At 39.3% G+C, this 27421-nt stretch overlaps 1 protein-coding gene across 5 annotated transcripts in view; it reads left to right on the top strand.

Annotated features, from left to right (window-relative positions):
- GRIA2 (glutamate ionotropic receptor AMPA type subunit 2) overlaps window positions 1-27421 on the top strand; it is a 158751-nt gene that overhangs the window by 55826 nt on the left and 75504 nt on the right. For all 5 annotated transcript variants that reach the window (XM_018569284.1, XM_018569286.1, XM_018569285.1 and 2 more), the window contains exon 3: window positions 12027-12266. In XM_018569284.1, the coding sequence (XP_018424786.1) occupies window positions 12027-12266 (240 nt within the window). The remainder of the gene's footprint in view (window positions 1-12026; window positions 12267-27421) is intronic.

Here is a 27421-nt window from a genome sequence, read left to right as displayed (position 1 = left end):
ACATCTCAATCCAAGAGTTGAATTGGCCATGAGAAGCCTACATTTTTAGCCTGCAAGAGAAAGAAGTATTTTAGTAAAAGCTGGTAGACTTTTTAAGATTATGGTCTGTATTATAAATGTGCTGGATGGCAACAAGGTAAATATATCAGCACTTCAATACCTTGTTGGAAATCTATTACTAGGTGCATTGTCAGTTTTATAAATAGTATGCATATTGCTATTGAGTTTGTGTCAACCCTTTTATCTTCATGTTGATTTTTAAACCAATGAACAATGTCAGTTAAATGTTGTGGTAATATTTAAAAAGCATTAGCTGTGAATCCACATCCAAGAAATGCCATACTTCAACTTTTTATATTTCAAACGTAATTACTCACCATCGCTATGGCATCACTGAACAGCAACCTGTTCTACCATCTGCAGCTGATTATAGGTGGAAGCATTATGGAGATCAGCCGTGCCAGCATTCTGACCTTGAATCATATACCTAAAGGCATAAGGGTTTAGAACTGTTCGGGATCTTGAAAGCTCTGTACTCTGGAAACATAAAGATAATTACAGTTTTATGTTTTAATCTGTGTGGCATGGTAATCTAAAAGTTTTATCTTTTTGACTATTATTCATTTTTTCACATATGCAGCTGTTTTAAAAACTATTCCTAAATGCTAACCTGTCCAGATCATGTCATAAAACAGTTATTGTCTTATAATTTTTACAGGTATATATAAAATTATAAAATTATAATGAATGTGCTGCGCTTCATCTAGAACAATGCATAAACAAATCTCTATAATAAATATGTGCTTAAATAATACATGCAATCAAAAAAGTGTTCACAATGAATCTTCTTGTAAATAATAGTCCTCTGGAAAGTTCAATCATATATTCCGTATTCAAATATACACAAATGTGGAATCACACGTATATAATGCTCAAGATTTGTCCCAAGTGCACCACACTCTTTGTCCTTCCACTGTGAAAGTTCTTTGTACAAAGTCCATACGTCAACTCCAATTATCACCCAGGTGCTCCCCCTCTCAGTGGGCCGCTCACCTTATAAATAGACCTGCACAGGTCTAGAATCGCTTTAATGGGTCTCCAATCGATCTTATTCAAAGGCCATTTCTCCACAATCGTTGCACAGAAAATGACGTCAGCGTGTCATCACGACCATATCCAATAAAATATAAAAACAGCCCATAGCGTAAAACCGCAAATTATGTATTGTTCTAGATGAAGCGCAGCACATTCATTATAATTTGATATATTCAGAGGGTAACACTTCTTATAGTGCTTGCAGCTACACAGGGTTTGGCGCGAGGTGCTATTTGTCACTTAAAATTATAAAATGATGATACCAGCTTAACATTATGCTTAGAGTCCTTTTATTGAATAAAGCACTACAGTATGGCATTAGACATGCTATTGTAAACCAGCAAGTATTATATAACAATAAGTACTTCCAAAAAAGGGTAAATTCAAGGTTTTTTTTAACAATTGCCCTCATCCTTCATGCTAGTAAGATAATAAAACAACACCTGGCACTGATCATTTAAAGGGAATTACTAGATGTTCAAGCCACCTTCCGTTGGGTTTGTGGTATCCATGACCATTTTGCAAATCTGCCCTGGATAAAGGAGACATGTCATGAAGTTCAAAAGAGCATTTGCATATGCTTCATAGACTACAGGAGAGCTTTAGATTCCACACTCTTTTTTTTACTTCCTCCGCGCCAAGCTTGCTCCCGTGATGGACTACAATCTCAATAGAAACTAGTAGTCCATCACTGAACCCTTTTTTTTATATCCGATTAGTCGATTAATCAAACTTAATAATCGGCTAATTAATCGATTATGAAAATAATCGTTAGCTGCAGCCCTAAGATTGTGTCAATCATGAGAAGCGTTGTAAGGACCTAAAAGAGCTGGGGATACCAACATGTCGAGCCAAGTTTGTAGACAACCAAGACGTCACTTTGTGACCATGTTATGGGATTGGTTTAAGACAGTAGAGGAGTGTGGCAATGTTGCATTCTTCCCCCTTTCTTGTATGTTGAAATGATCATGATGAAGCTGGATCCTAAAGAATCAGAAATTGGAGTAAAATTTTGAGGCAGGAGCACCAATAATCATCGATATGCTAATGATGCAACAGAAACTTAAAAAGACCTGCTACATCTGATCAAAAGAATCAAAGAAGAGAAAAGTTAGCTTCCTCTTGACCATCAAAAACACCAAGATCATGACCACTGCAATAAATGGATATATCAAAATTGCAATTGACGGCGAGATAATTGAATGCCTGCAGGATTTTACTTTTCTGGGATCAAAGATTGAAGTGGTGATTGTCGTTGTGCTCCTTTCTCTACAGATGTGTTTGTTCAAATTAGACAAGGAATCTAAAGACGCAGATAAGGAGTGGTGCCATACCCAGAGTTTTCAATAATTGGCTCCAAGTCTTTTGCATTTTTTCATCAATGATGGGAGAAAATTTTCTGGATAAGTGGTCAGGTCTTTTTCAGCACTTAGAGATCATTTTGTTGGTGTGTCTATTTTTTAAAGAAAGAAAGAAAGAAAGCTTTACGTGGAGACGTTCCATACTCATTCACTTAAATGTGGTGTGAAAGATGTGGGATTTGGCTCAATGTGATACTCCATCTGTCAGATGTTTTTGGAACACTCCTTGTCAATTGAGATTATCTCATAAAAAAGGTTTGGACCCTGTGAATCTGTCAAACATTTGCTCTTGGTTAGAAAGATGGCTACTCTCCTAAATTATTGTTGTTTTTTTTCCCTTTATCCCCTCTTTTATCGGCACTGCCAGTGGGTTAATAATCTGTCATAGGTAAACCAAAAGCAAGAAAAAAATGTCAGTGGGGTCAGATAGGGTGGAGTTGCAGGATCTTTTAATTGCCCCCTTTTGATAATTTTTGCCTTTCTCTAATGGGGCTTGTACCCAAAAAGGAGCCAGGCACCTTTTGTTTAATTAAAGGCTTTCTAAAGCCTCCGCTTTTTTTTTTGCATATATCTACTGCTAGCAAGTAGTAAAAAAAAAACCCGCTTTAACAGTGGTTTAAACTTATCCCGCCCAAAAATCCGAAACTGCTCGGGCAGCCGCAAAGCATCTTGGGGCAGGCGCATGCGCAGTTCAGGTTTTCGGCCGGGAGACGAGGAAAAAACGCAAGGTAAGTCTATGGACGCGTGCACCGGCATGCAGACACCGTGGGATTGTGCCAGCAAGGACAGAGGAGTCAGCACTGGATCGGACACCCGCCGCAGTGCTGGAGAGAAGGCTGAAAAGGACAGGAAAGAAGAGGAAGATCAGATTAAGAGACATCATTTAAGGTAAGTGCTAACATTAATATTGGGGGGAGGGGAAAAAAACATTTGACTTTGATGTCACTTTAATCACCTGTCATTCCCAGTTGGTAGTTCTTTAAATGATAATAAAAATAAGGCTCTGGCATCCATAATTTACACCTCTTTTGATAAGGTTTTTATTCTACAAACGGAGGTTTGATAAGCCTTGTTCTATTTAGAGGGTTTGCCTTTTGCCTTTGTTTTTGCTTTTTACCACTTACTCCCCTGAGTTTTAACTCATTGGGTTTTCAGTATATGTATACTCACAGGGTTCTCTTTATCTTGCTATTATTTTAAAGCTTTTTCTATATTTTTACAATGGGTTGTTATATACAGATTTAATGGTGGCAGTGTGACTGAATTGAGAAAGCTGGTTGGATGACCAATGAAACGTCTTTAAAAAAATACAGCTAGTCCAGCTGCCTTGATTCATTTTTTTACAGATACTACCCATGCCCTTGACTTGCATTTTTAGGTATTGTTATTGATTCCATTTCCATGCAATTGTGTCTTCCTTAGGAGAAAATGTTTAAGATCAGAATTTAAATGCCTTCAATTTACACAGACAAAAAAAAATTATATGAAATATATTTAGGGGATCATTCACTAAGCTGCCAAAGGCAGCCATGTGAATAACCAAGCTGAAGTGAGCCGAACCCTGTTTGACTATTCACTTCAGATGAGTACAGCTGATTTCATCCGTACATCGGCTGGCTTCGGTTCCCTTCAGTTCTGAGGATGAAGTGAAGAACCTGTTCCACTCAGCTGATCCAACATCTGGCTCGGCTGAGCCGAACATCTAGCCATGGACTCGCTGCTGTTCGCCCCTATTCCCATAGGGGCCGAAAAGCAGGGAGTGAATAGCTGAATGCTGCCGAGCAGCATTCGGTTCAGTTATTCTGTTCACTACCTCGGAGGTAGCAAACCGAATAAAAAAATTACATATTAATTTGAGGGCAAGGTTTTCCTTCCCGATTCAAACTTGGGGCCAAATTCCAGAACTTGACAACAAATGGGCAGAGGCATTTGTGACGTAATGGCCAGCTCTGCCCATTTGTTTTCATTCGGCCAGGACCTGAGAAGACCCATTTTACAGCTGCTGGAAAAATGTCAACAAAAAGGTGGAGGTGATGTCACAGTTAGTTTTTTATTTACATTTGGCTAGCACCAGTCAAACCAGTCAGTTTGCAGCGGCAGTTTGACAGGTTTGGACGGGTAAGCGGTCGTCGGATTTTGTCTTAGTTTGACGTGTTGGCGGCATCGTGGCCCCTGGAAAAGCACCCTCCCATTGCGGTGGGCATGTGGCCTGGTATGGATTAAGGGTCTGGTTGGGAAATACCCCCCATTTCCCCCCCACCCACTTTTTTTTGGTGAGCTTCCCCCTTAAAATTCCTACTAGACCTAAAGGGCCTGGTATGACTTTTGGGGGGAACCCCATGCACTTTTTATTTTTAACTGCGGGTTCCTTCTAACTTTCCTACCAAACTTAAAGGGTGTGGTATGGATCAGGAGGGGGACCCCGCACCTTTTTTCTTTTTTAATTTGTTTACACTCGCGTGGAGAACGGTCTGCTTCGGTAGACCATTCTCCCCACTTCGACTCTGTGTTCGGCTCAGCCGAGCAAAAGCATATGCGTTTGCCTCCGCAGGGCTGTTCGGCTGCCTTCGGCTACTGTCAATAGGCTGTTCGGCTGTTCACTTTGCAAGGGAAATTGTACTCTCCAGGAGAAGTTCCCCCTTACTTTATTGAATGAGGTGTAGCTCATGATGATGACTGATCATGTGGAAGCAAAAATCCTGTTTTTATTTTCCTTCACGTGGTTGGATATTCTTTGCACAGTGAAATTTTACCACATTCAGCAAGCTAAGGGAAACATTCCCTTGCAAAATGAACTTTCTCTTTAGCAAATTAACCCCTTAATGTCTGCTAAAAGCTTCCTATACTGCTAGCCTTTTTTAATAACATTGCAAACTCTTTGTTATGTTTTCAGTTTGCCAAGTTCTGGAAATTGGCCCCAAGTTTGAATCGGGAAGGAAAACATTGCCCAGGCTTCCTGTGGGACTTAATCTGGAACTAGTGGAAGTTTTTCTCTGAAGATTAGTTTCTCCTAGGGTTTGGGATGAGCAAGTATACACACGTGCACCGTGCTATCACAGTAGCATAAATCAAAGAAGAGGGATTGTTGTGTGCCTGCCTCTGGAGCGCCGTCTTTGCTCCCAAGTACTAAGTCCAAACTACAGTGTTCAACCTCACACTGATGTTGTTACTGAATTGTAAAAACTTTATTCAGACCCCACATGTTCCAACCAGTCCTGCCCACTGTATGTCCCTCGCTTAAACACAGAGATGGGGGTGGGCTAGAGGGGAGGATATTTATACTACGTTACACAGCTGATACAAAATGATTCAGCACTCCTAAAGGGAACAAGCATAGATTAATGTGGATCAATCTTACAAATAAGATGTAACACATTTTTAAGAACTCCCTGTTCTTCTCATGATCGTCTAATGTTTGAAAAAACGAAATCTCTAAGGGAATCTAATAATATAGCCAAATATACTATGTTATGTATAGGTTGTCCCTGATACATAGTCAAAATAAAAAAACCATGAACAAAATACTAAATAATGCACATAAATATTGTGAACAGCATATTACATTACACTATGGGGTCTATTCACAAAGCTGCCGAGGGAGGCCGATCTAGACCTAATGAATTAATAAAACAGGTATGACTAATGCACAAATAAATATAATTTACATTATATAATTCTAGGATGATAATGTTTAAACATCATCTCTACAGTTATGTGGGCGGGACTGAGTGGAATATGTGGAGCCTAAATAAAGTTTTTACAGGCCAGTGAGTGTGCAGCTGAATCTTATTGTCTGCACTGTTTCTTTGTTACTGATTATATTGCTTTGTCCTCTGCATCTTTTTTTTTTGCAACAGAACTCTAGCTATTCTTGCAAGCCCACAGCTGGTGTTTCCTTTTTTTCTGCAGTGGTTAGATTTCCTATTCCTTCCTATACATCAAACATGTTTTTAAAGGCGTTAGATGCAGGACTTTGGGGCTTTTGTTAGGCCTATCTCTATTTTTTATTTTTTTTATTTGAACTTTCGTCTTCTTTTTCTTCCTACTCATTTCTGATTGGAGCTGCTACTGAAGTGTACTGAAGTGGTGCTGCTGTTGAATACGTTAGGTTTGCCCCCTGAATCTGTGAAGAATATGTCAGTGACAGATTTAAAATGTATGTTTGGCCCAATTCTTATTGCAAAACTGTATTATCTCTTTATTGTTGTTTATTTTTAGGTTCTCATATATGTATGGTATGGATCCTGGGACATTTTTTTTTTAGGAGCTGCAAACCAACATAATCCAGGCCATATTCAGAACATCTATCTCTTGACCATATTCTATTTTTAGTTCCATGGAAAGGGATTTATTGTCTCTGACTAGAAGACAAATGTTTAGTGATGTTTCTGCATACTCTTTGGCCATTTCCCAACATTTCCCTTGTTATCCATGTGGGTGGTAATGATGTTGGGAGGGTAAAAACTTAACATCACCTTGTGAAAATTAAAACGGATCTTTTATTTTTTACGTTTCTTTTCCTTCTTTTACTGTGGTCTTCTCTGAATTGATCCCCAGTTTTGTTTTGTGAATGCCTGGTAAATTGAGATATTTGGAAAAGATCACAAACAGATTGAATAGATCTTTTCAGAAAATTGTATTTAAGTGGAATTGTTTTTCCTATTGTCACATTGACTTTGAGAGTATTCTTAGTGGTCTGTATAGACAGAATATTATCCATTTATCAGATGTTGGCTTGGACATCTTTAATTGGGTATGTAGATTGCCATTGAGGAGGTTGCAGTGTTTGGGGGGCACTTCAGTCTGCTACAGAGCCCACTTTGGAGGTGGAAAAATTAGCATCCAGCATGATGGCTATTTCAGTTGTACTGACCTGAGCTGTCTAGCTAGGCCATGGTTGAGCAATTTAATTATTAAGTAAAATATTATTTATAGCTTAAATTTAACTTGGGTCAATAAAGCACCATGACCTTTGCAGCCATGTTTTAACTAAATAAATTGTGTATTTGAGTTCTAATTTTATTTTAACGCTGTAAATGATATAGTTTTTTATGTCCCCTCTGCCAGCCCTGGAGCCCCCTCCCTACCGTACACTACACTTTTGATGCATGTGGTAATTCATCACATTTATAGACCAATACAGAGGCATGGGAGGAGGCGGGCATAGGCTAGAGCTCTTGACAATGGGATCTGGTGGCTATTTGCCTATTACAGCACCAAAAGTTTCAAGATTTCATACAACCTAAAGAAGAAAATGGAAGAAAGTGCAGGCACCTTGCCGAAATAATATATGTTATTGACTTCAATGTATTCAATGCAGTAGTTTTACTCATTAGTTATTATACAATTAATCCTGTAGATAACACATTTCAAAATCACTGTTCATGTTCAAGTTACTAGACTGTACAAGGGTGTTTAATGCTTTTTTGTATTGTAGAAAGTCACTTATTCATGCTTTAATCTTGGCCTCTAATCTCTTAATATAATGTAATATCCAAGAGCTTTGATGAGGAGAGGTGATTAGTGATGTACAGTCTGAATGTATTTATCTTTAGACTTTACCACCTCACAGCTGTTTAATCAGCGCTGGATGGTTACAAAAATTAGAGGATACTCTAATGGCAACAACATTTAGTTTCATAATTAAAGCTGAACTCTAGGCAAACAGATAACTACCTTGGTAAAATACATACATGTATATAGGAGATGTTATACCTGCCCCTGGAATTGTATTTTGTCCATCTAATTATAAGATTTGCATAACTCTGCCATCTAGTTCAGCCCCGTCTGGCATGGCAGGAGACCTGATTTATCTTCTGCAATTAAGTAATGCTTACAAATCTTGTTCATACTCCAGGCTGTCACTGGACAGTGAAAAGAGAAGCAACAGACTAATTAGCTATTATCTCTGGCATTCAGCTCTCTCCTTCTATCGGGTCAGCCGAACATGCTCAGCAGAAGGAGTTCGACTCAGCCGATCCAACATCTGGATCGGCTAAGCCGAACCTCGGGCAGGCTACTCGCTGCTGTTTGGCCTATTCTCATAGATGAAAAGCCGAATGCCGCTGAAAAACAAGTACTAAAAAATAAAATAGAAAACGATTGGGCGTAGCTAGCAGTGGCAGCTAGCTCTGTCCAACTGTTTTCTATGGCTGGGCGGTTCTGCTGCCGTAAAAAAAAAAAAAAGATCACCATAGAAATGCAAAGCTAGATTCCTATTGGCTATTTCACTTTGCAATAGCCAACAGCAAACAAGTTATTGCATCCACCCTCTGCTGCTGTCAATCACTAGAGGGTACCTGATGGAGAACTTCAGGTCCCCTCTGCTGATTGACAGCAGCAGTGGGCAGGTGCAAAAGCCAATAGCAAACTAGCTATTGCATTCCTATGGTGATTTTTTTTTATACTGACGGCAGCCAACGGTTTTTGATGTCAGAAGAAAAAAAAAAACAGAGTAGGGAAAGGTTTACTCTGCTCAATCTAGCAGAGTAAACCTTTCTGGGAGAAATTGTTTCTCTCCTGGGCGGTCGGGAGCCGCTATCCAATAGCGGGGAAACTCCCGGAGAGTCCGGGAGAGGTGGGCTGTCTGGAGATCAGTGTCCCTGGTAACCAGGGACGCTGATCTGTCTGTGCAAGTGGCCGGAGCCAGCCGTGAAATGACGGCTGGCTCCGCCCAGCAGTCAGTAGCAGGCTGTCAGCCAGCTTCGGCTTTCACCTTGGCTCAGTCGAGCGGAAGCATATGCCTTCGGCTTGACTGAGTCGCTCGGCCGACTTCGGGAGCTGTACGGGCTATAGTGAATCCTGGGGCCGAAACTAGCCGAAGGATCAGCCGAAGCTACGGCTAGATTCTTCGGCAGCTTCGTGAATAGACCCCTAAGCTGTTGTGCCACAGGTATAAAAAACCCTCTACGTACTGTATACTATTTCAGAATGCCCAGCGCTATAAACACATATAAGTAAATAGATAAAAAGAAAAAGTTAGTCCAGAATCACAAACAAATGTCCTTGGACGCATTCAGTGACACATTCAACAATATAATACATTTTCCAGCTCGAGTATATATGTTGTACCGTGGGTGGCACCTTCCCCCATCTACGTGCGATACCACCTCCATGCACCGCAGTCACCAGATAGGGGGACCATCACATTAAAATGGTCATGAAATGCACAGTAAGATGTTAGTTCTTTCTTCCCATCCGATCCACTGAATCCAAATAACTGGTGTACAATAACTTCACCTCTCCTCCTTCTCCTTCAGCACATACTCAAATTTTTTTTAAAGAATCCATAGTATAATTACATATTTAAAAAAATGATTATTAAAAGCCAAGATTAAATACACTTACAAAAGCAATTGTTTTATCTTCCACATAATATTCTCCTCCTCTTCGTATCCAAACAGCTGCCCACTGGTTAGATAAGCTGCCCCACAGTATCTTGAAACTAACTAACTTACAGATCATTGTCCAGAGCTCCTTAACTTCCTGTTGCTGATGTCAGCATGTATCCACCCTCCAACATGTGGCTTCTGCAGGGATGACCATACAAAAAAAGGAACAAAACTAAAGACATTTTTTTTTTTACTTTGATCGGTGTTAATTAAAACAAAAATGTGTTACTATGGATAAAATATTAATTTTTTATTTTATAATTTGCCCTGTTAATAATTACGCTGACATTTTGATTCTGGTACAAAGCACTGCAAAGTATTAACAAATTAAATAATGTCTTTCCAAATAATTTTCCAATTTTGTGAATGCAAAACAATATAACACATTGAATAAAAATAAATAATAATAATGTCTTATTTTCCAATTTTGTGAATGCAAAACAATATAACACATTGAATAAAAATAAATAATATGTACATTTTAATGCTTAAGGAAATACAAACAAAAAATCTGCAGCAAAATAATACAAAAGGGGGGAAAGGAGTTTATTATGGCTGATCAGGGTAAACTAATGATTAATAAGGGGTTAAATAGGAATACATTTATTGAAAAAAAATTAAAAATGTTGTGAGTTTCCTTCAACGGACATCACATGCATCTCAAATGTCACCCCTTAATGTGCAAATTAATGAAACAGAGTAACTAGAAAAATAAATAATATTGTTACTATGTATTTCTCTTTCATGCTTAAGATGAGAGTTTAAAAAACACTGTTCAGAATGTCTGTTGTTTACAGCGGCAGCTGCAATGCTCCATTTACACGTAGGTCGTTTTCCGCGCTAAACATAAAAAATTTGCAATGTTCAGACTATTGCGGCGGCCGCGCAGTACGAAACCGCGTGACCCGCAAAATAGTCCAAGTGCGATTTTATGGGCGTATTCCGCATGTTCCAACTATAGTAATAGCTGCAAACATGCGAAATCCATGGATATGTTAACGTTTACGCGGTTTCATTACTTGCAGTTTTCCATGCAGAAAAATGTGTGCAAAATGCTACCGCTATGTGTGTATGGAGCCTTATTGCCTATTTAAAACACAGCAACTTGGGAACTGTGTGTGGGGGTAGTGATAGCTTGGGGGAATGTGCTGCATACTCCCTTTGTCCTTCAATAAAGTTTTTGTGCATATTGTACATAGCACACCGATTTGTCTACAGCTTGTTAAGTAAAGCTCAGTCACTGTAAATATGGCTGATCGGATCCTTTTGATTACTGCCCCATACATATCATCATTGCCTTGCACACTGGTTTATTAACTTGATAAGATGTGAATTGCCATTAGAAATTACAATAGCATTTCAGGTTTGACTCTCTTTCTTTATAGTTTAATAGTTTTTTAGTTTTGTATCAAGTCCTCAAGAAAAATGAATTGGACGTTTACCATAGTTGACTGACCTTCTGAGCCCCCTGTCCTCAAACGTAATGGAAATGAGAGAATAGACTATTTCTGAAATATTGGAGGCCACCACTGAGGCCTGACTAATTCATTGGAGGGACTAGACTGGGCTCTGCTGTTTTGAGAGATGACACTAAGCCATCTGTACTTAATAAGTACAGCTACAGATATAGATGTAATAATGAATGACAGCTGTGTGCCTTTTCTTCTGACACACTCCTAGACCTGCACATTTTGCAGAGGAAGCCAACACACTGCCAGGCCAGAGGGCTTCAGAGGTCATCAGATGTTCCCTGTGGGTGCAACCCAGGTAATTTTCCATGTACATGAACCAATATCAGCTGTCAACATAATATTGCTTTAACGTTAACTTCTAGACAACAGCTAAATACATAAATGCTTACTGTTTTAACTGCTAAAAAGTTTGTAATTCTCGGTGGCCACTGATTTACAATACTGCTTCCCATGTCACTTCACCTCCAGCCTGCTAAGTGGTAATCATTAATATTATCAAACCCATCCATATAGGTGATCTTCTTGGCAGTGCAATGAGGCAGAAGTGTATAATTGCAAAAGCACTGACGGAAAAATGACAAAACCTTTGACAAATTAAACTGAAAACATATGTCAGCTGTGAATTTTGTTTTTGCCTTGATTTCCACCTTTCATTTGATACTTGATATGTAGGCATATTCTGACTACTGTTTTTTTCTCTTTTGCAGTCTGCTCCCAGTTTTCAAGAGGAGTCTTTGCTATTTTTGGATTTTATGATAAGAAGTCTGTAAATACTATCACATCATTTTGCGGAACTCTTCATGTCTCCTTCATAACCCCAAGCTTTCCAACAGATGGTACTCATCCATTTGTTATTCAAATGAGGCCGGACCTCAAAGGAGCACTTCTTAGTTTGATAGAATACTATCAATGGGATAAATTTGCATATCTTTATGACAGCGATCGAGGTAAGTTCCAATCTGTTTTACTTGCAGAACAAAATACTTTTAGAAACCTTTTAGTGCAAATACATATTTCTGTAAACGTCACAATCAAAGACTTTATACTATGCAATAGTAAAAATGTATGACAATTCAAAGTAAGCTAGAAAAGTAATGAGAACTAGACTTTCCTCAGAAAAAAATAAAATCAGATCTAAATATCTTTGTTTGATCATAGACATTACCGGTTGCCTTGTATATACATATTACCTGACCACTAAAAATCTCTACCCAAATTAAGCATATATAAATATTCATGCTGTAATCTTCCACAGCAGACAGCCCTGGTAGTGGAAACATCTGATTAACTTGATTTAATTGAAATTTTACAATTTAGGTGAAAATCATCTAATGACTATGGCCACTTTTAGAACACTTATAGGGTTATTCACAAAAGGGTGAAGAGTTTGGAGAAGGCAGGAGAAGTGAACAATCTAGGACAACATAGCTGAACTGGAAAGTGAGCTGAATTGGAGAATTTTTCCAAATCAGCTATTTTGGCCCATATTGTTCACTTCTCCTACCTTCTCCAAACTCTTCTCACTTTTGTGAATAACCCTGTTAACATGTATTCACTTCATGCAAAAAATTCAATTCAGCAAAAAATAAACTGACAGGTGGTTTGTATCCAAAACTGAAAAGAACAAAGTTTTGGCTATACCTTCACTTTAAATATATATGGTTTTCCATACTTGAATGTTTGTTCTGGGAGAAGATTTGAAATCCAGATAGTATTAAGTTGGTTACACTTGAAGTTAATTTACCTATCCCTTTTGTAATAGAGGTTTTTTTTAAAATATTTAGCAGTATAAGAAAATTGTTTGCCCACATATCTTACAGCTGTAAATATCTTCTGAATTTTGATGCTGCTCTTATCTCGGCACTGAAGGAGAGAACAATAAAATATTCAAGAATGGTTTAGTTTTCTAATCACAACTGACTATTTGAATCTGGATTTGGATATGGCAAATCCTATTTAATCCCTGATGTAAGCTCCATGCAAATCCATATTTAAGGAATTGCAGTGATCCATAATTAAAACTGATCGATTCACTCATTTCTACACAGTAAGAAATAAAAGAAAAAGATGATATGCTAAATCTGCACCAGTTTTATCTAGCCCATTTTTATTAAAATTAGTTTGTTATAGTAGGGGGATATTTATCAATTTTCCCAGTATCTGGCTTGATGTTTAAAGTAAACATTGATTCTCTGTGATAAGCCTTTAGTCAATGATTTACTCAATGTTTGCAACATATTAACAATAGGGTTAATAATATAAAATACATATATCAGGACAATACATTTACATTTTTATTAATAGGTCTTAAATATACTAATAGTCTGATGCCACCCAAGCTTAAGAACTGTATTCTTAGTTGAAAAGCATGATAAAAAAATTAAAGCAATCAGTCAACAATGAACACATTCATTTAACCAAAGGTCATAATGAAAATGTAATTCACTGTTTTTCATGCATGTTTTATTGTGCCTGGCAATATATATTTTATATATTAAAATGTCTCATGTAATACATTAAAGTTACACAAGGTTGACTTTTATGGAAATTTGAATTAAATTGGTAATATATTAAATATTACAGCAAACTAAATCAGTATTTATGATCTATATTTCAAAGATCAGGTGCATTCAAATATGAAAATAATATTTACCAAAGCAATATGTTCTAATGCTGTTGTTCACAGCTATTGTTCTATGTAGAATTATTGCTTGCTGCTTGAGTACTGTCATACAGCGTACAGCTTAGGATGTATATTTTTTTAAATATTCAGAAGGAGTTTTATCACAAGTCATGTTTCTTTCGTAAATCTAATCATTGTGCTTTTAGTAAAGCATTACCTTGTTAAAACAGATGGCATTTACATATGACCGCACTGAAGGGGGTTTCATCCTCATTTAAAGGGACAGTGTGTGTAAATTACATCATTTTCAAGAACTGTCCTAATTTAAAGAGGTTATGACTAAGGTTTCTGCTGACTGTGCACAGGGTCACAGTGTGTTTTAGATGTGATCAGCAGAGTTGGTATTTTATTTCATATACATTGCATTATTAACTGCTACGTTCTGCTTTATCATAAAAGTCATACTACCCATGTATATATCTGTAAAAAAGTGATTTTGTTTTAATAAATTAAAGAGTAAAAGACTAGTGTTGCATTCCTATTCGTTTTTAATAATACCCAAACCTTTTTATTGACCGACAATATTCAAATTGTTATGTTAATAGAAGCCCACCAAAAGATGGAATCATTTCTGTATTCAGTCGATGGTTGGTGGGGAATGTTATTTCTCAACATGTTTAACAGGGAAGTTCTGCTTCTTCAAGAGATAGCAGAGATTACTATTTTCTGTCAGTCATAAAACATTGTAGAATAAATGTGGCATTATTCAAAGTCAAAGCAAACCTCTCCCAGTCATTATGAACAATACAACTTATATGAACAAACTTCTTTTGGGGATGATAGTACTTTGCTACTCTATGGTTTCTCCCTTTTAACGATATAAGGGTGGTATGTTATACACAAAGAGGGGAATTTATCAAAACTGGAGCAGACAAAAACTGGAGCAGATGTGCATTACAACCAGTTTGTTCAGTTAAGATTTGAAAATGAATGAGAGAAGCTGATTGGTTGCCATGCACATCTGCTCCAGTTTTTGTTTCAGTATTGGTGTTTAAGCAGTTTAGAGGTGTATGGAGGTGTATGGAAGTAGATACATTGGAGGATTACCACAGTAGAGAGGGCTTATTCAGTATAAAGAGGGACAGGTTAGGCAGTCCAGTCAGCATGGACACAAACATTAAGGAGTAGACAAAGAGTAGGTTTGAAGAGGTTGGGTCACCTATGCATGATGTTTTTGTTTGTGTGACCTAAATATCCAAGGTCTGAAATGTGTTAGATATGGTTAAGAGTAAGGTAAACACAATTCGTGCACAAAGGTAATCGAAAACTGCATCTAGATGATGTGTGTTTCCAAAATCAAGTTGGAAGTTTTACCTTTAAAAATATGTTTGCCAAACCAATATGTTTGCACTGTAGCACAAGTAGTACACAGACATGAAGAGCAAAAGAAAACCTGTTCACTAACTTTACATGCAGCCACATTGCACATGTATTTCAGCTATCTCTTCACAAATTTGCAGGCCAAATAAGTAATGTGGATCTTTTAATAGATATAATGTATAGAAACATAGGGGGTGCACAGTCTGTAGGTCAGTACTCCAAATTAATTATTTCAATAGCTGGACGGAGCACCAAATGAAAAACTCCAAAGCTTTTTTTTAAGGAAAAAATAAATAAATCTGCAGGCTTCATGCACATAGGTGTCAAAATAAATGCGTCCAGATGTGTTTGGAGCTCATTTCTACTAAATTGTTGTTGTTATGTTATTGCTGTTATGTATGCCTATGTGCCTCTGAAATGTTGGTTTATGTGGTAATTCAGTAAAACATTCTGCTACTTTGCTTCTCTGCATGGCTTTTGTGCTCCATCACCGTGATAAAGGAGGCCTGTGTGCCTCCAAAATGTTGGTTTCTGTGGGAATTCAGTAAACCTTTCTGCTACTTTGCTACTTTGCATACTGGAGTGCTGGCTAATTTTTGACTTAGGTCAGAAAGTGACTGAAATCCAAAATTTTTAGTTGTTGGCAGAACACAAATAGAGCTTAGCTGTCTAAGAGGGGTCTTTTATCATTCCCTTCTTGTTTTGTCTACAGGACAGGAAGTGGAAGTGATGGGAAATCTCCCAAATTGGAAGCACACAGAAAATACAAAGAGTGGGCTTTTAACCATTCTCCAAGCTATCCAAAACAAAACAAAAAATGATAGCATTGGATATACTTTACACTACCCTTCGGTAAACTTAGGTCTCATGCACACGGCGGAAATGCTCTTAGAGGCTTTTTGTGGCTGTGAACACAGCTTTATTTTAGTGAATGTGGCCAAGCACATTGTGACCTTTAGATCCATATGACATAATGATTACAGGCACATAAATGCATGTAAAAGCATATGTATGCACCTAAATTCATGAATTTGTTATTCATAATTACACAGCAAGTCATAATTTTTTTACACTGGCAGAAAGATCCAGCATTGATAGGAGTAATTTAATATGCCCATATGCATGAGCCCTTATATAGCATCCAGTGGCTTTTATTTGTGTTCTTATTTGGAGCACGGTCTGTTGGAGCTAGTGGGACAGTTCTGCTCCCCAGCTCTGTAAAGAATGGCATCTACATGTGGTTGGTCACTTACATCTTTTATAAGGGTGCTGTGCTGTGCCAGCCTACCTTACTAAAGACAGCAAGGTCAGCCTCCTAAGAGTAACCTGAGGTGCTCATACGAGTATCAGTGCTGACATATTTTAAAGTTGGCAAGTCTCCTATTATATCAAAATGACTTGCAATCATTTACAGGTTCTAAAATGGCCACCTAAAGTGGACCGTTACCCCCTTTGACTAAAAATCACATCAGCATGCAGCTCTGCATGCTAAAATGAAATCATAAAAAATGGAATGCACATTCATTAGCTAAACAAACATATTTTTGTTTTTCTTACAGTTTTTTCCACTTCCTGGTCCACTTTGGCACAAATTATGTAATTTTGCCCAAGCATTGCATCCTGGTAAGGTTACATCAGCAGTGCATTGCTGGGAAATCTCATCTGTAATCTCATAAGATATCAGGGAAAGAAATTTTCCTCCCCTGATAAGATATGCATGGTCACATGTTCTAGTCACATATGCCAGAGTTCCAGTAGTAAAGGGAGATCTAGCCCAAAGAATAAAATAAAATTCTAAATATTAACAACCACTTACAAAGCCATCCACAACTCTGGACCCGGCTCAAACCTTGTCTCAAAGTATCACCATAACCATCCCCTCTGCTCTTCCAAAGACCTCTTGCTCTCTAGCTCCTTGGTCAACTTCTCCCATGCTCGCCTCCAGGACTTCTCTAGAGTCTCTTGCATCCTCTGGAACTCTTTACCCCAACCCGTCCGTCTATCTCCCACTCTGACTGCATTTAGGTGATCCCTTAAGACTCATCTCTTCAGGGAAGCCTATCCCACCTCAAACTAACCACTAAACCATCACGTTCTCAAACAATTTATCCCCACACAGATACCTCCTCATGTATCACTTGCCCCTCCCTTTTAGATTGTAAGCGCTCAAGGGCAAGGCCCTCCTTACCATCTTGTCTTGAATTGTATTGTGATTGTAATGTATTCCTTACATTGTAAAGCACTGAGAAAACTGTTGGCGTAATATAACTGCTGTATAATAATAGTATCCTGCCCTTAGTTAAAATAGTCACTCTCAGAAGAATAAGGAAGAAAAAAAAAATAAGGTACATAAAGAATAAAAAGCCAGCAATTATCTATAAGTATGTGTTTGTAGACTGCAATTACTAAACACTAAAGGTGCCTTTGTTGTTATTTGCGATATGGGTAAAGCTCCTTTTTAACATATGTACCTGGTACCTGTTGAGTGCTACCTTCAGCTTAGGTTAAATAATGAAATTCACACTGTGTCACACTACCCTAAGCACTTCCCATATTAGCTACCCTTTGACTTTGTTTGTTCTCCCTGGCAGACCACCCCTTTCAGAATAGTGTGTAAAGCTTTAGCGGAACAATACTGCAGGCCCTGTGAGTCGGGGGCTAAGGAAGACAGTTGTTGACTCTGGAGAGTGGAAAGATGTAATCATTGTTAACGCTGAAGTATATTTAAATAGGTGTTTCGTAGAAGATAACCTTGCATGTATGCCATTCATTGCACTAAGTAACTGAGAACAGGAAGATCATCACTTAAAGGTATACTGCTGATAGAGTGCAGTCACATCACAAACATTAAGGGATGACTAAACCTCCGCAAAAAATGTAATATATTGCAGTTTACCAGTCCTTTTGAGAGTCATATGAGAAATGGATCAGTACTGCTATTTATGCTACCTGACAGAACCAATAGGAAAGTCATTTTTATAGCACTTCTAAAAGTAGAAAAAAGATATTCCTTACACTTCTCTTCTTCAGGGTATATAAGTATCGCAGCGCTGAACACTGAAAAATGGCCTGGCCAGGAAGGGGGTCTAAACACCTGGTCTTGAAGTGGTTAAAGCAAAAGAAAATAATTCTTACAGTGTATATTCCATTCCTTACTTTCATGTTGCCTGCTAGTGCTGCAGGAACCTATTATCACCAATGTTCAATCAAGGTGTGTAGGTAGTCAGAATGCTAGGAAAATAATAAATAATCTGTGTTGAAGATCAGCAGTGATAAAAAAAAAAGCCAGACACTGTACAATTTATTCTACTCACATGCTTTTTATGTCTAGTGGGAACACCACAATTACAATACACACATATGCAAATCTTGTGTTAGCAATCAGAACATTTATTAAAAAGAGATGAGTGCAAGATGAAAACATAGATAACATATTTAAATGGAAATCACTGTTTGGTCAAGACATGCCCAGCTTGCCCTGTGAGCTTAGGGAGATGAGATAATTATATGTATGTTCACTATCTGAGAGAACAATGTCAACATTTTCTTAGTTTTAAGATTGTTTATTCTACCAAGTATTGGTGCTATAGTGGCTGACTGGTTTAGATTTGCAGACTCACTTAGCTTTTTTCTGCAAAATATAGCCTTTGTTGGGCATAAAGAATGCAATTTTTTAAATATTATTATTTGAGGTTTTTCTTATGTTTTAGTATCTCTCTCTCTCTCTCTCTCTCTCTCTCTCTCTCTCTCTCTATTTATCCATTTTATATCTTATGTATAAGCAATGAGGAGCTAGGAACAAATATAGAAAGCAATGAGAGTGTTACACATATAGTTGTATAAAGGCGTCAAGGTGCAAACGTACCTTCATGAGCGGGATGCAGGTCAGACTGTCCCAGGTTGCAAAGAGGTAGGAAGGGAGAAGGTTTATGGCCCTTACACATCTTTCTGCCTGGCTCTTAGCAACCTGGTTTTGGCCAGAAAGAGGGTGGCAGGCAGAGTCCATGTGACCCAAAGAGATGCCGCCTGAGGCAACAGACACATTATAGGGATGGCTCCAAAGATCCACAGATGTAATTACAGATGTAGCCTGGGCACTCACAGGGTGTGACAGTACAATTTCTGTATTATTATTATTATTCAGGATTTATGTAAAAAAGAAAAAGAGGGACAGCACCCATTCATAGTGTAAACAGTTTTTATTATTATTGATGATAAAAGGGACATCCTAAAACATTTAATGTGAAAATGGCTTAATGTAGCTTAATGTACCATCAATCAAACCTCAATCAATTACCTTGAAACTTTGCACAACCTATGTTTTCAACTTCCCAAACCTATCCCGGATTTTGGTTTCCCACAAGGCAAATGAGTGACTTTAAGCTTGTTTTTTGGGGAGCTTAATGCGGCTTAACGTACAAAAAACAACTTGGTAGACCCCTATTGGCTAAGGTGAGTCTTGCTTGGGGATATATAATTGTTTGTCTTACCACTAAGCATTCGCTCTGAGGAAGGGGGATACTCCCCTGAAACGCGCGTCAGCTTTCCTGCTTGATTACTGAATGCTATCATTGCCTATCCAAATTGTGAGTAGTATTTTGTATGATTTTATACTCTATCAATAATAAAAAAACTGTTTTACACTATGAATGGGCGCCGTCCCCCTTTTTTACATGTCTTGTGAGGATGCTTCCTCGTGGCCTTGAGAATGGCAGCCCTTCTCCCTCCATCAACATTGATGTGAAGAAACCTCTTTAGGGTGCTGTGTTGCATATTATTACAGGATTTATGTGGCGCCAACAGTTTGGAAGTTTATAAGGAAGTCATTACAATCACAATACATTTCAAGACAAGATAGTAAGGAGGGCCCTGTCCATGAGTGCTTACAATCTAAAAGGGAGAGGCAAGTCATACATGAGTAGATAGCTGTGTGGGGGTGAATTGTTTGAGAATGTGATGTTTCAGTGGTTAGTTTGAGGTGGGATTTCCCTGAAGAGATAAGTCTTTAGGGAATGCCTAAAGGCAATCAGAGTAGGAGGTAGAAGGACAGGTTGGGGTAAAGCGTTCCAGAGGATGGGAGAGACTCTAGAGAAGTCCGGGAGGCGAGCATGTGAGGAATTGACAAGGGAGCTGGAAAGCAGGAGGTCTTTGGAAGAGCGGAGGGGACGGTTAGGCTGATACTTTGAGACAAGGTTTAAGATATATCCAGGGGCAGAGTTGTGGATGGCGTTTTAAGTGGTTGTTAATATTTAGAGTTTTATCCTTTGGGCAATTGGAAGCCAGTAGAGGGATTGGCAGAGGGGGGGTTGCAGACACTGAGCGGTTGGTTAGGTGGATGAGTCTTGCAGCTGCATTCATAGACTGAAGGGGGGATAGCCTGTGTAGAGGTAGGCCAATGAGGATGGAGTTGCAGTAGTCAAGACGAGAGATAACAAGTGAGTGCATGAGTAGTTTTGAGGTTTCATTGGTGAGGAAGGGGCGTATTTTGGAGATGTTACGAAGGTGAAGGCAGCAGGATTTAGATAGTGATTGGATGTGGAGCAGAAAAGTGAGGTCCGAGTCCAGGATGACACCTAGCACCTTGGCATGGGGGGAGGGAAGGATAGTTGTGTTATCAATCTCAAGGGAAAAGTTAGGGGAAGGTGCACGGGCGGGAGGAAATATCAAGAGTTCGGTTTTTGAAAGATTACGTTTTAAGAAATGTTGTGACATCCAGACTGATATGTCACTTAGTAGATTAGTGACACGCAAGGACACTGAGGGGGTGAGTTGTGGAGTAGAAATATATATTTGAGTGCCATCGGCATAGAGATGGTATTGGAAGCCATGAGAGGTTATTAACTGACCAAGGGAGGAGGTGTATATAGAGAAGAGAATGGGACAGATCCTTGGGGGACCCCTAAAGAAAGAGGAAAAGGAGATTTAGATTTGTAGGTAACACTAAAGGAGCACTTAGATAGATAGGGGGGAACCATGAGAGGGCAGAGTCTTGTAGACCAAGCAAGTGGAGTTTTTTGAGGAGCAGCGGGTGGTCAACAGTGTCAAAAGCAGCAGAAAGGTCTAATAGCAAGAGTACGGAGTAGTAGCCATTGTTTTTAGCAGTTAGTAAGTCATTAGTGAGTTTTAGGAGGGCGGTTTCAGTGGAATGTAGGGGGTGAAAGCCAGTCTGTAAGGGGTCGAGAAGGTTGTTCAAGCGGTTGTAGATAATGCGTTCTAGATGTTTGAATGAGAGTAAGAAGATTGGTCTGAGATTGTTAAGGTTTGAAGGATCTATTGAGGGGTTTTTAGGTATTGGGGTGACCAGTGCATGCTTTGGAGGGGAGGGAAAGATGCCAGTAGAGAGGGTAAGATTGAAAATGTGAGTAAGAGAGTGTAGGATAGAGTAAGAGGGTGACCGAAGTAGTGGTGAGGGAACAGGGTCCAAGGGACAAGTGGTAAGGTGGGTGTCAGAGCTTTGCAACCTCTGTGGAGATAGGGTAAAAAGAGGAAAGTAACAAGTGTGATGGTGGGTCTGGTACATGAATAGGGGAAAGTGACTGGACAGTGGCAATCTGATCCCAAATTGTATCTATTTTGTTTTTGAAATGAATGGCAATGTCCTGGGCAGTGAGTGAATTAGTGGGTGGTGTCGGTGGTGGACATAGGAGAGAGTTACAAGTAGAAAAGAGTTGACGAGGTCTGGATGGGAGTGTGCTAATGAGAGTGACAAAATAAGTCTGTTTGGCAGCACGTAGGGAGGAATTATATTTTCGGAGGGCAGGATAATCAATGTTCTTAGTAAAGTCGTGGGGACCAATCTTGAGACATGCCCAACTTTAGTAAAAACAACTATCATTATCCTGTGAAGTTTTGTATTTGTCCTTTTACATCTACAGTTACATAGTAGATAAGGTTGAATAAAGACACAGGTCCATCAAGTTCAACCTATGCGGTTGTGTTTTTGTTTCTGTGTGTGTTTGAGTTACTGAGATAACCTGTACTTCTGTATATCTTGCTCTCTGATTAAAGTATCTAGATGGATCTTGAATGATTCCATACTCTCAGCTGATACTACTGTCTGTGGAAGGGAGTTCCACAATTTTACAGCTCTCACAGTAAAGAATCCCCTTCACTGATTAAGATTGAACCTTTTCTCTTCCAGTTTCAGTTGTGGCCTCTTGTCTTCTTGAGTGGACTATCCATAAACCGTTTATTACTGATTATCGCATATATGCCCTGGCTAATGCTATTGTTTAGTATATCCTTAAAGCACGGGAAATACCAAGAATAATCCACACTCACTTGTGATGGAGTAAGGAGCACTGGAATACACAGCACAGAGGTGTGGAGAGAGGTGTGGACACAACACAAAAGTGGAGAAAGTTTTTTGGATTGTTGTGATAAATGAACTTGGGTGATTTATTTCAAAGGACTGATCACCTTAACACTTTATTATTCACACTGGATTACTCTCTCTGAATTGTTGTTCGGGTGGATTCAATAATTTATTGGATATCATTATTTATATATTTTTTAGCACAAGTTGTTTAACCTCCCTGGCGGTAATCCCGAGTCTGGCTCGGGTTGAATTTTTAATGCTAGGAGCGGTAACCCCGAGCCAGATTCGGGCTGCAGAGAAAAGTGACACTCACCTTATATATATATATATATATATGTACAGTATCTCACAGAAGTGAGTACACCCCTCACATTTTTGTAAATATTTTATTATATCATTTCATGTGACGACACTGAAGAAATGGCACTTTGGTAAAATATAAAGTAGTGAGTGTACAGCTTGTATATCATTTGCTGTCCCCTCAAAATAACTCAACACACAGCCATTAATGTCTAAACCCCTGGCAACAAAAGTGAGACAAATAAAGATAAATGGATTAATGGCTATATTCTGACCCATTTTAGTACCAATACTATTCCTCTGAGGTTCACTGTTAACATCCATACATAGTCAAAATAGTGTTCCAAAAATATTGGTAGCGAAATACAAAGGATCAATAAATTCACCACGGAGGTGTGATGTGGTACTATAACCATCACTATGGGGGTTATTCACAAAGCTGCCGAAAGCAGCCGAGTAAATAACCCAGCCGAAGTGAAGTGAGCCGAACTATTCACTCCGGCTCAGTAGGGCTGATTTCAGCCATACATCGGCTGAAATCAGCCGTACATCGGCTACCTGCGGCTGCACTTGAGTCATCCAGTCTGGCTTAGCCGAAGTGCAGAAGGACTCAGCCAGTCCAACATCTGGATCGGCTGAGCTGAAACTCCGGCAGCTCACTCGCTGCCCTTCACCCCTGTTCACACAGGTGCCGAACAACAGGCATTGCACGTGCTGGGGGAGGGCAGGTATAGCTTTCTATTCAAATAAATGTTAGAAGGCATAAGGACTTCTGGGTAGAATAATGAGGGCTGAATACCTCATTATGTGTGTGGTCCAGGAATAGCAGCACCAAAAAATTCTAAATAGCAGAGGATGAGAAGGAAAAGGGAGCAGTAGCAGCACTCGAAAGGTAAATGGCTTCTCTGCACCCTAGGGAAGGAGGAAAAGGGCATAATAGCAGGCCTAAAATACATGGATGGCTGTTATGCGCTCTTTTCACTCAATTATATTGGATTGGTTGCAGTGCAAACAAATGCTTGCCCAAATATGCACCCTTAAGTAGGAGGAGGATCAAAAGGGCCTAAATCCCTTTTTCTTAATTATATTTAATGGGTTGCAGTGCGAAGAACATGGCCAAATACGCACCATTAGGTAGAAGCAGGAGGAAAAAAGTGCATTAGCAAGCCCCAAAATTGGTTGCTATGTGCCCTTGAGAAGGAGGAGTTAAAGGTCATATTAGCAGTGTTCTAAAAAAAAGTGGGTTCTATGCACCTTTAAGGAGGAGGACCTCAAGCCTTTTGCTGCTTATACTCAGCAGGTAGATGCTGCAGGCCACAATGGTGCTGTCAGCAGCAGATACTTTAAATAGGCCCACATGGCAGAGCTCTTTCTATTTGCTGCCTAATCAGGTGTTTATGTACTGTGCTGACATTAGCCATTTTTTACTTGGATGGGAAGGGGTTCAGAGAATTTGGGGTTGTGGCTTTCTTTTTGCGCACTCTGTTTTGACACTTTATTCAACTTTTACAGCAATGCATTTTGGTACTGTGAAAAAAAGTTCACAAACTATACTATTAAACTGTACAACTGGACAATTTGTTGTGGGCTTTAGCTTCATTTTTTGTGAGGGTAAACTTTCCTATAGCTTTTAGATCTGCTACATCCTCTGGTCAATTCAGGCCTATTACCTCTGAATAAAATATCCAGGTGTTTCATCCACAATTACCTAAAAAGCCTTTTTTTCATGGCCATGAATTTGACTGGTGTGCTGCTGCCATATTTAAAAGAGAACCATGGGGTAAGTGTTGTTCCCCATAGTTCTCTTAAGGGTCACGGGAAGACAAATATACTAACGTCCTCCCGTGACCCAAAGCTCAGTATATAGCGAGCTATATACTGAGAGTGCCACAGCGGGATGGATCCTGACAATACTGTCGAGATCCACCCAGCTGGCTGATTGACAGTGGACTCTGCCTATCTAGAGGCAGAACCAGTTGTGCCCGCCCCCTCCACTATCCGTTCCTCCACTCAGTGCTGAAGGATCGGAGAGGGGAGGGGGGAATCCCTGAGAGGAGCAGTGACTGACAGTCACCGCTCTCTGCAGGGAGATGTTCGGAAAGTGAGCAAGCGACGGCATGTGTTTGTTCACTTCTCGATCTATAGAGCCGACGTGTGACAGTTTCATTGTCACACGTCGGCTATAACTATAAGGATGGGTGAAAATCACGCACCTCATAGTTCTCCTTTATGGATGTATACATGAAGTCACTAAGCATAATTTTTTTGCAACTCAGTGATAATGTTCATTGAAAGGTCAAAAAAAACTTTCTTTGTACACATTAGCAGCACCTTAAAATGTTTTTAAAGAAACCTCAGTTGAATTAAAAGATGTGTTTCTTGTAGTATAAGCCTAAACTGTTGTCAGTTTAACAAGCAGTCTTAGCCTGTGCATTGGTCTGTTCCCCAAAAACCATTTAATTTAATATTTCCAGGAGGTAAAATAATTTCTTGGTATTTCTATGAAGGATAGCAAGCTAAAAGCAGAAATAGATTTCTCAGAAGGAATTTTTCATGACAACCAAAAATTAGAGCTTCAGCCCTGTTTGTTTGCGAGTTAAAATGTAACATGTGGCACCCCCATTTTGCCAGACACTGCAAAACACCAATAGCTGTCTTGGTAACAAATATTACAGCATCAGCCATTGGATATATATGGATATAATGTTAAAATTAGCCCAGGCATAGTATCACATTTGGACAGCAGTGCGGACAAGCCTAAAAGGTCAGGCAGAAGGCCCTTGAAGGTGTTCCCAAAAAAAGCAAATAACATTTTTACAGTTTTAAATGTCAGAGTTTACAATTTAGCTCTTTTCTTTTAACTTACTTGTAATGTATCATAGATTTGCCTATCTATATATTTATTGATTCATTTTATTTTGGGGAGAGCAAGAAAGGGTGGTGGGTGGAGCGAGGCTATCCCAAGAACTGTCTAGCTGGTCACTGGGATTGGTGGCCAGCACCACTATTTAGAAAAATACGAAGGCAGCATTAATAGCAGTTGTACCACCATCACCTAGGATGAGTCAATTGTGTGCTCTTAATTTTGCACATATATGCTCTATCGCAGACATTGAGACTTGGATGCATGTGACAGCTAATTGGTGGAAGCCGCTGGATAGTGTCGAAATAGTACAAATACAACTTTATTCCATTAGGGTCAGGGGACATTCAAATAGAGAAGCCAATGCATTTCAGGGGTCCAGAACACACCCCTTCACCAGGGCTTAATGAGGGAAATCATGTATGCGGACTGCAATCCCTGCATCTTTAAAGTTGTATTGAGTTGTGATGGGAGTACTTCAGGCTTGTCAGCAGCTGGTTTGACAGTAACCCTATTGCCTGTGGAGAGGCAGCTGCATATGCCACTTACCAACCCTCCAGCTATGCTGAACACCCTTTCTGATCAGACACTTGTAACAGGCCAGGCCAGCACTACTAGTGCATATGGCTACTGGTTTATCTGAGACACCTAGTAGTCTATGGGGAATCCCTTCACTTCTGAGTGGGGATAAACAAATGTGTTTGACTTCAGTTCACAGGTTGTTACTTTTCCAGATAGTTTTGTTGATTTTGTTATCCAGCAGTAACAGGCCTAAATTCACTGTAACAAGCCTGAATTTACTGGTGGAAGCAGATTAAGTTCCTTAAAAAACCCAGTGACTACATGCATAGTATTTAAGCACTTTCACTAGGCCTAATTTTGAACAGGAGAGACACCAGACAACTTTTAGCCCTCATTCACACCTAAACGTTTTGTAGCGCGTTCTACGCTCGACGAACGCTCTACAAAACGCTCAAAAATATAAATCCCATTGTATTCAATGGTCTCGTTCCCACCTTGGCGTATTTCCGCCCGTCCCTAACGCGCTACAAAACGGCCCGCGCCTGAAAAGGTACAGGTACTACTTTGGACCGTTTTTTTGCGCGTTTCCATTGGGCTACAGCCAAGTAGCCTTCGGAAACTTTTTTACCACGAATCGCGACGGTCGCGCGACAGACGTGCATATGCAATACGCCTAAGTGTGAACGAGACCTTAATAAAACATAGTCAACATTAGAATGTATTTCAAAAATCCTCACTGCTCCAATTGTGCAGCCAAGCTCATGCGGTATTTCCCCCGCAGGTACAGGTTGTAAAGTGTGCCCTCACCATGCATGAACGGAAACCAAAGAACTGCATTCTGCAAGATACAAACGATGAATCCTGCGTTTATTGATGCAAAATCAAGTGTACATCACAGCAAGCTCCCCAGACCAAAAGAGCAAACTCCTCCTCCTCTGTGTTCGCTCGCTTTCCGATCAATAGAGCCGACCGGTGACAGCTTCTTTGTCACAGGTCGGCTCTAACTATGAGTATGAGTGGAAATCACTCACCTCATAGCTCTCCTTTAACCACTTTTTTAAAGTTTTTTTAACAAAAGAATTTACAGGTCATTAGT

This window comes from Nanorana parkeri, unplaced genomic scaffold (assembly GCF_000935625.1).
Source record: "Nanorana parkeri isolate BGI_ZX_2015 unplaced genomic scaffold, ASM93562v1 scaffold1317, whole genome shotgun sequence".
Classification (NCBI taxonomy): Eukaryota; Metazoa; Chordata; class Amphibia; order Anura; family Dicroglossidae; genus Nanorana; species Nanorana parkeri.
This window is presented reverse-complemented; position numbering and strand designations above follow the sequence as displayed.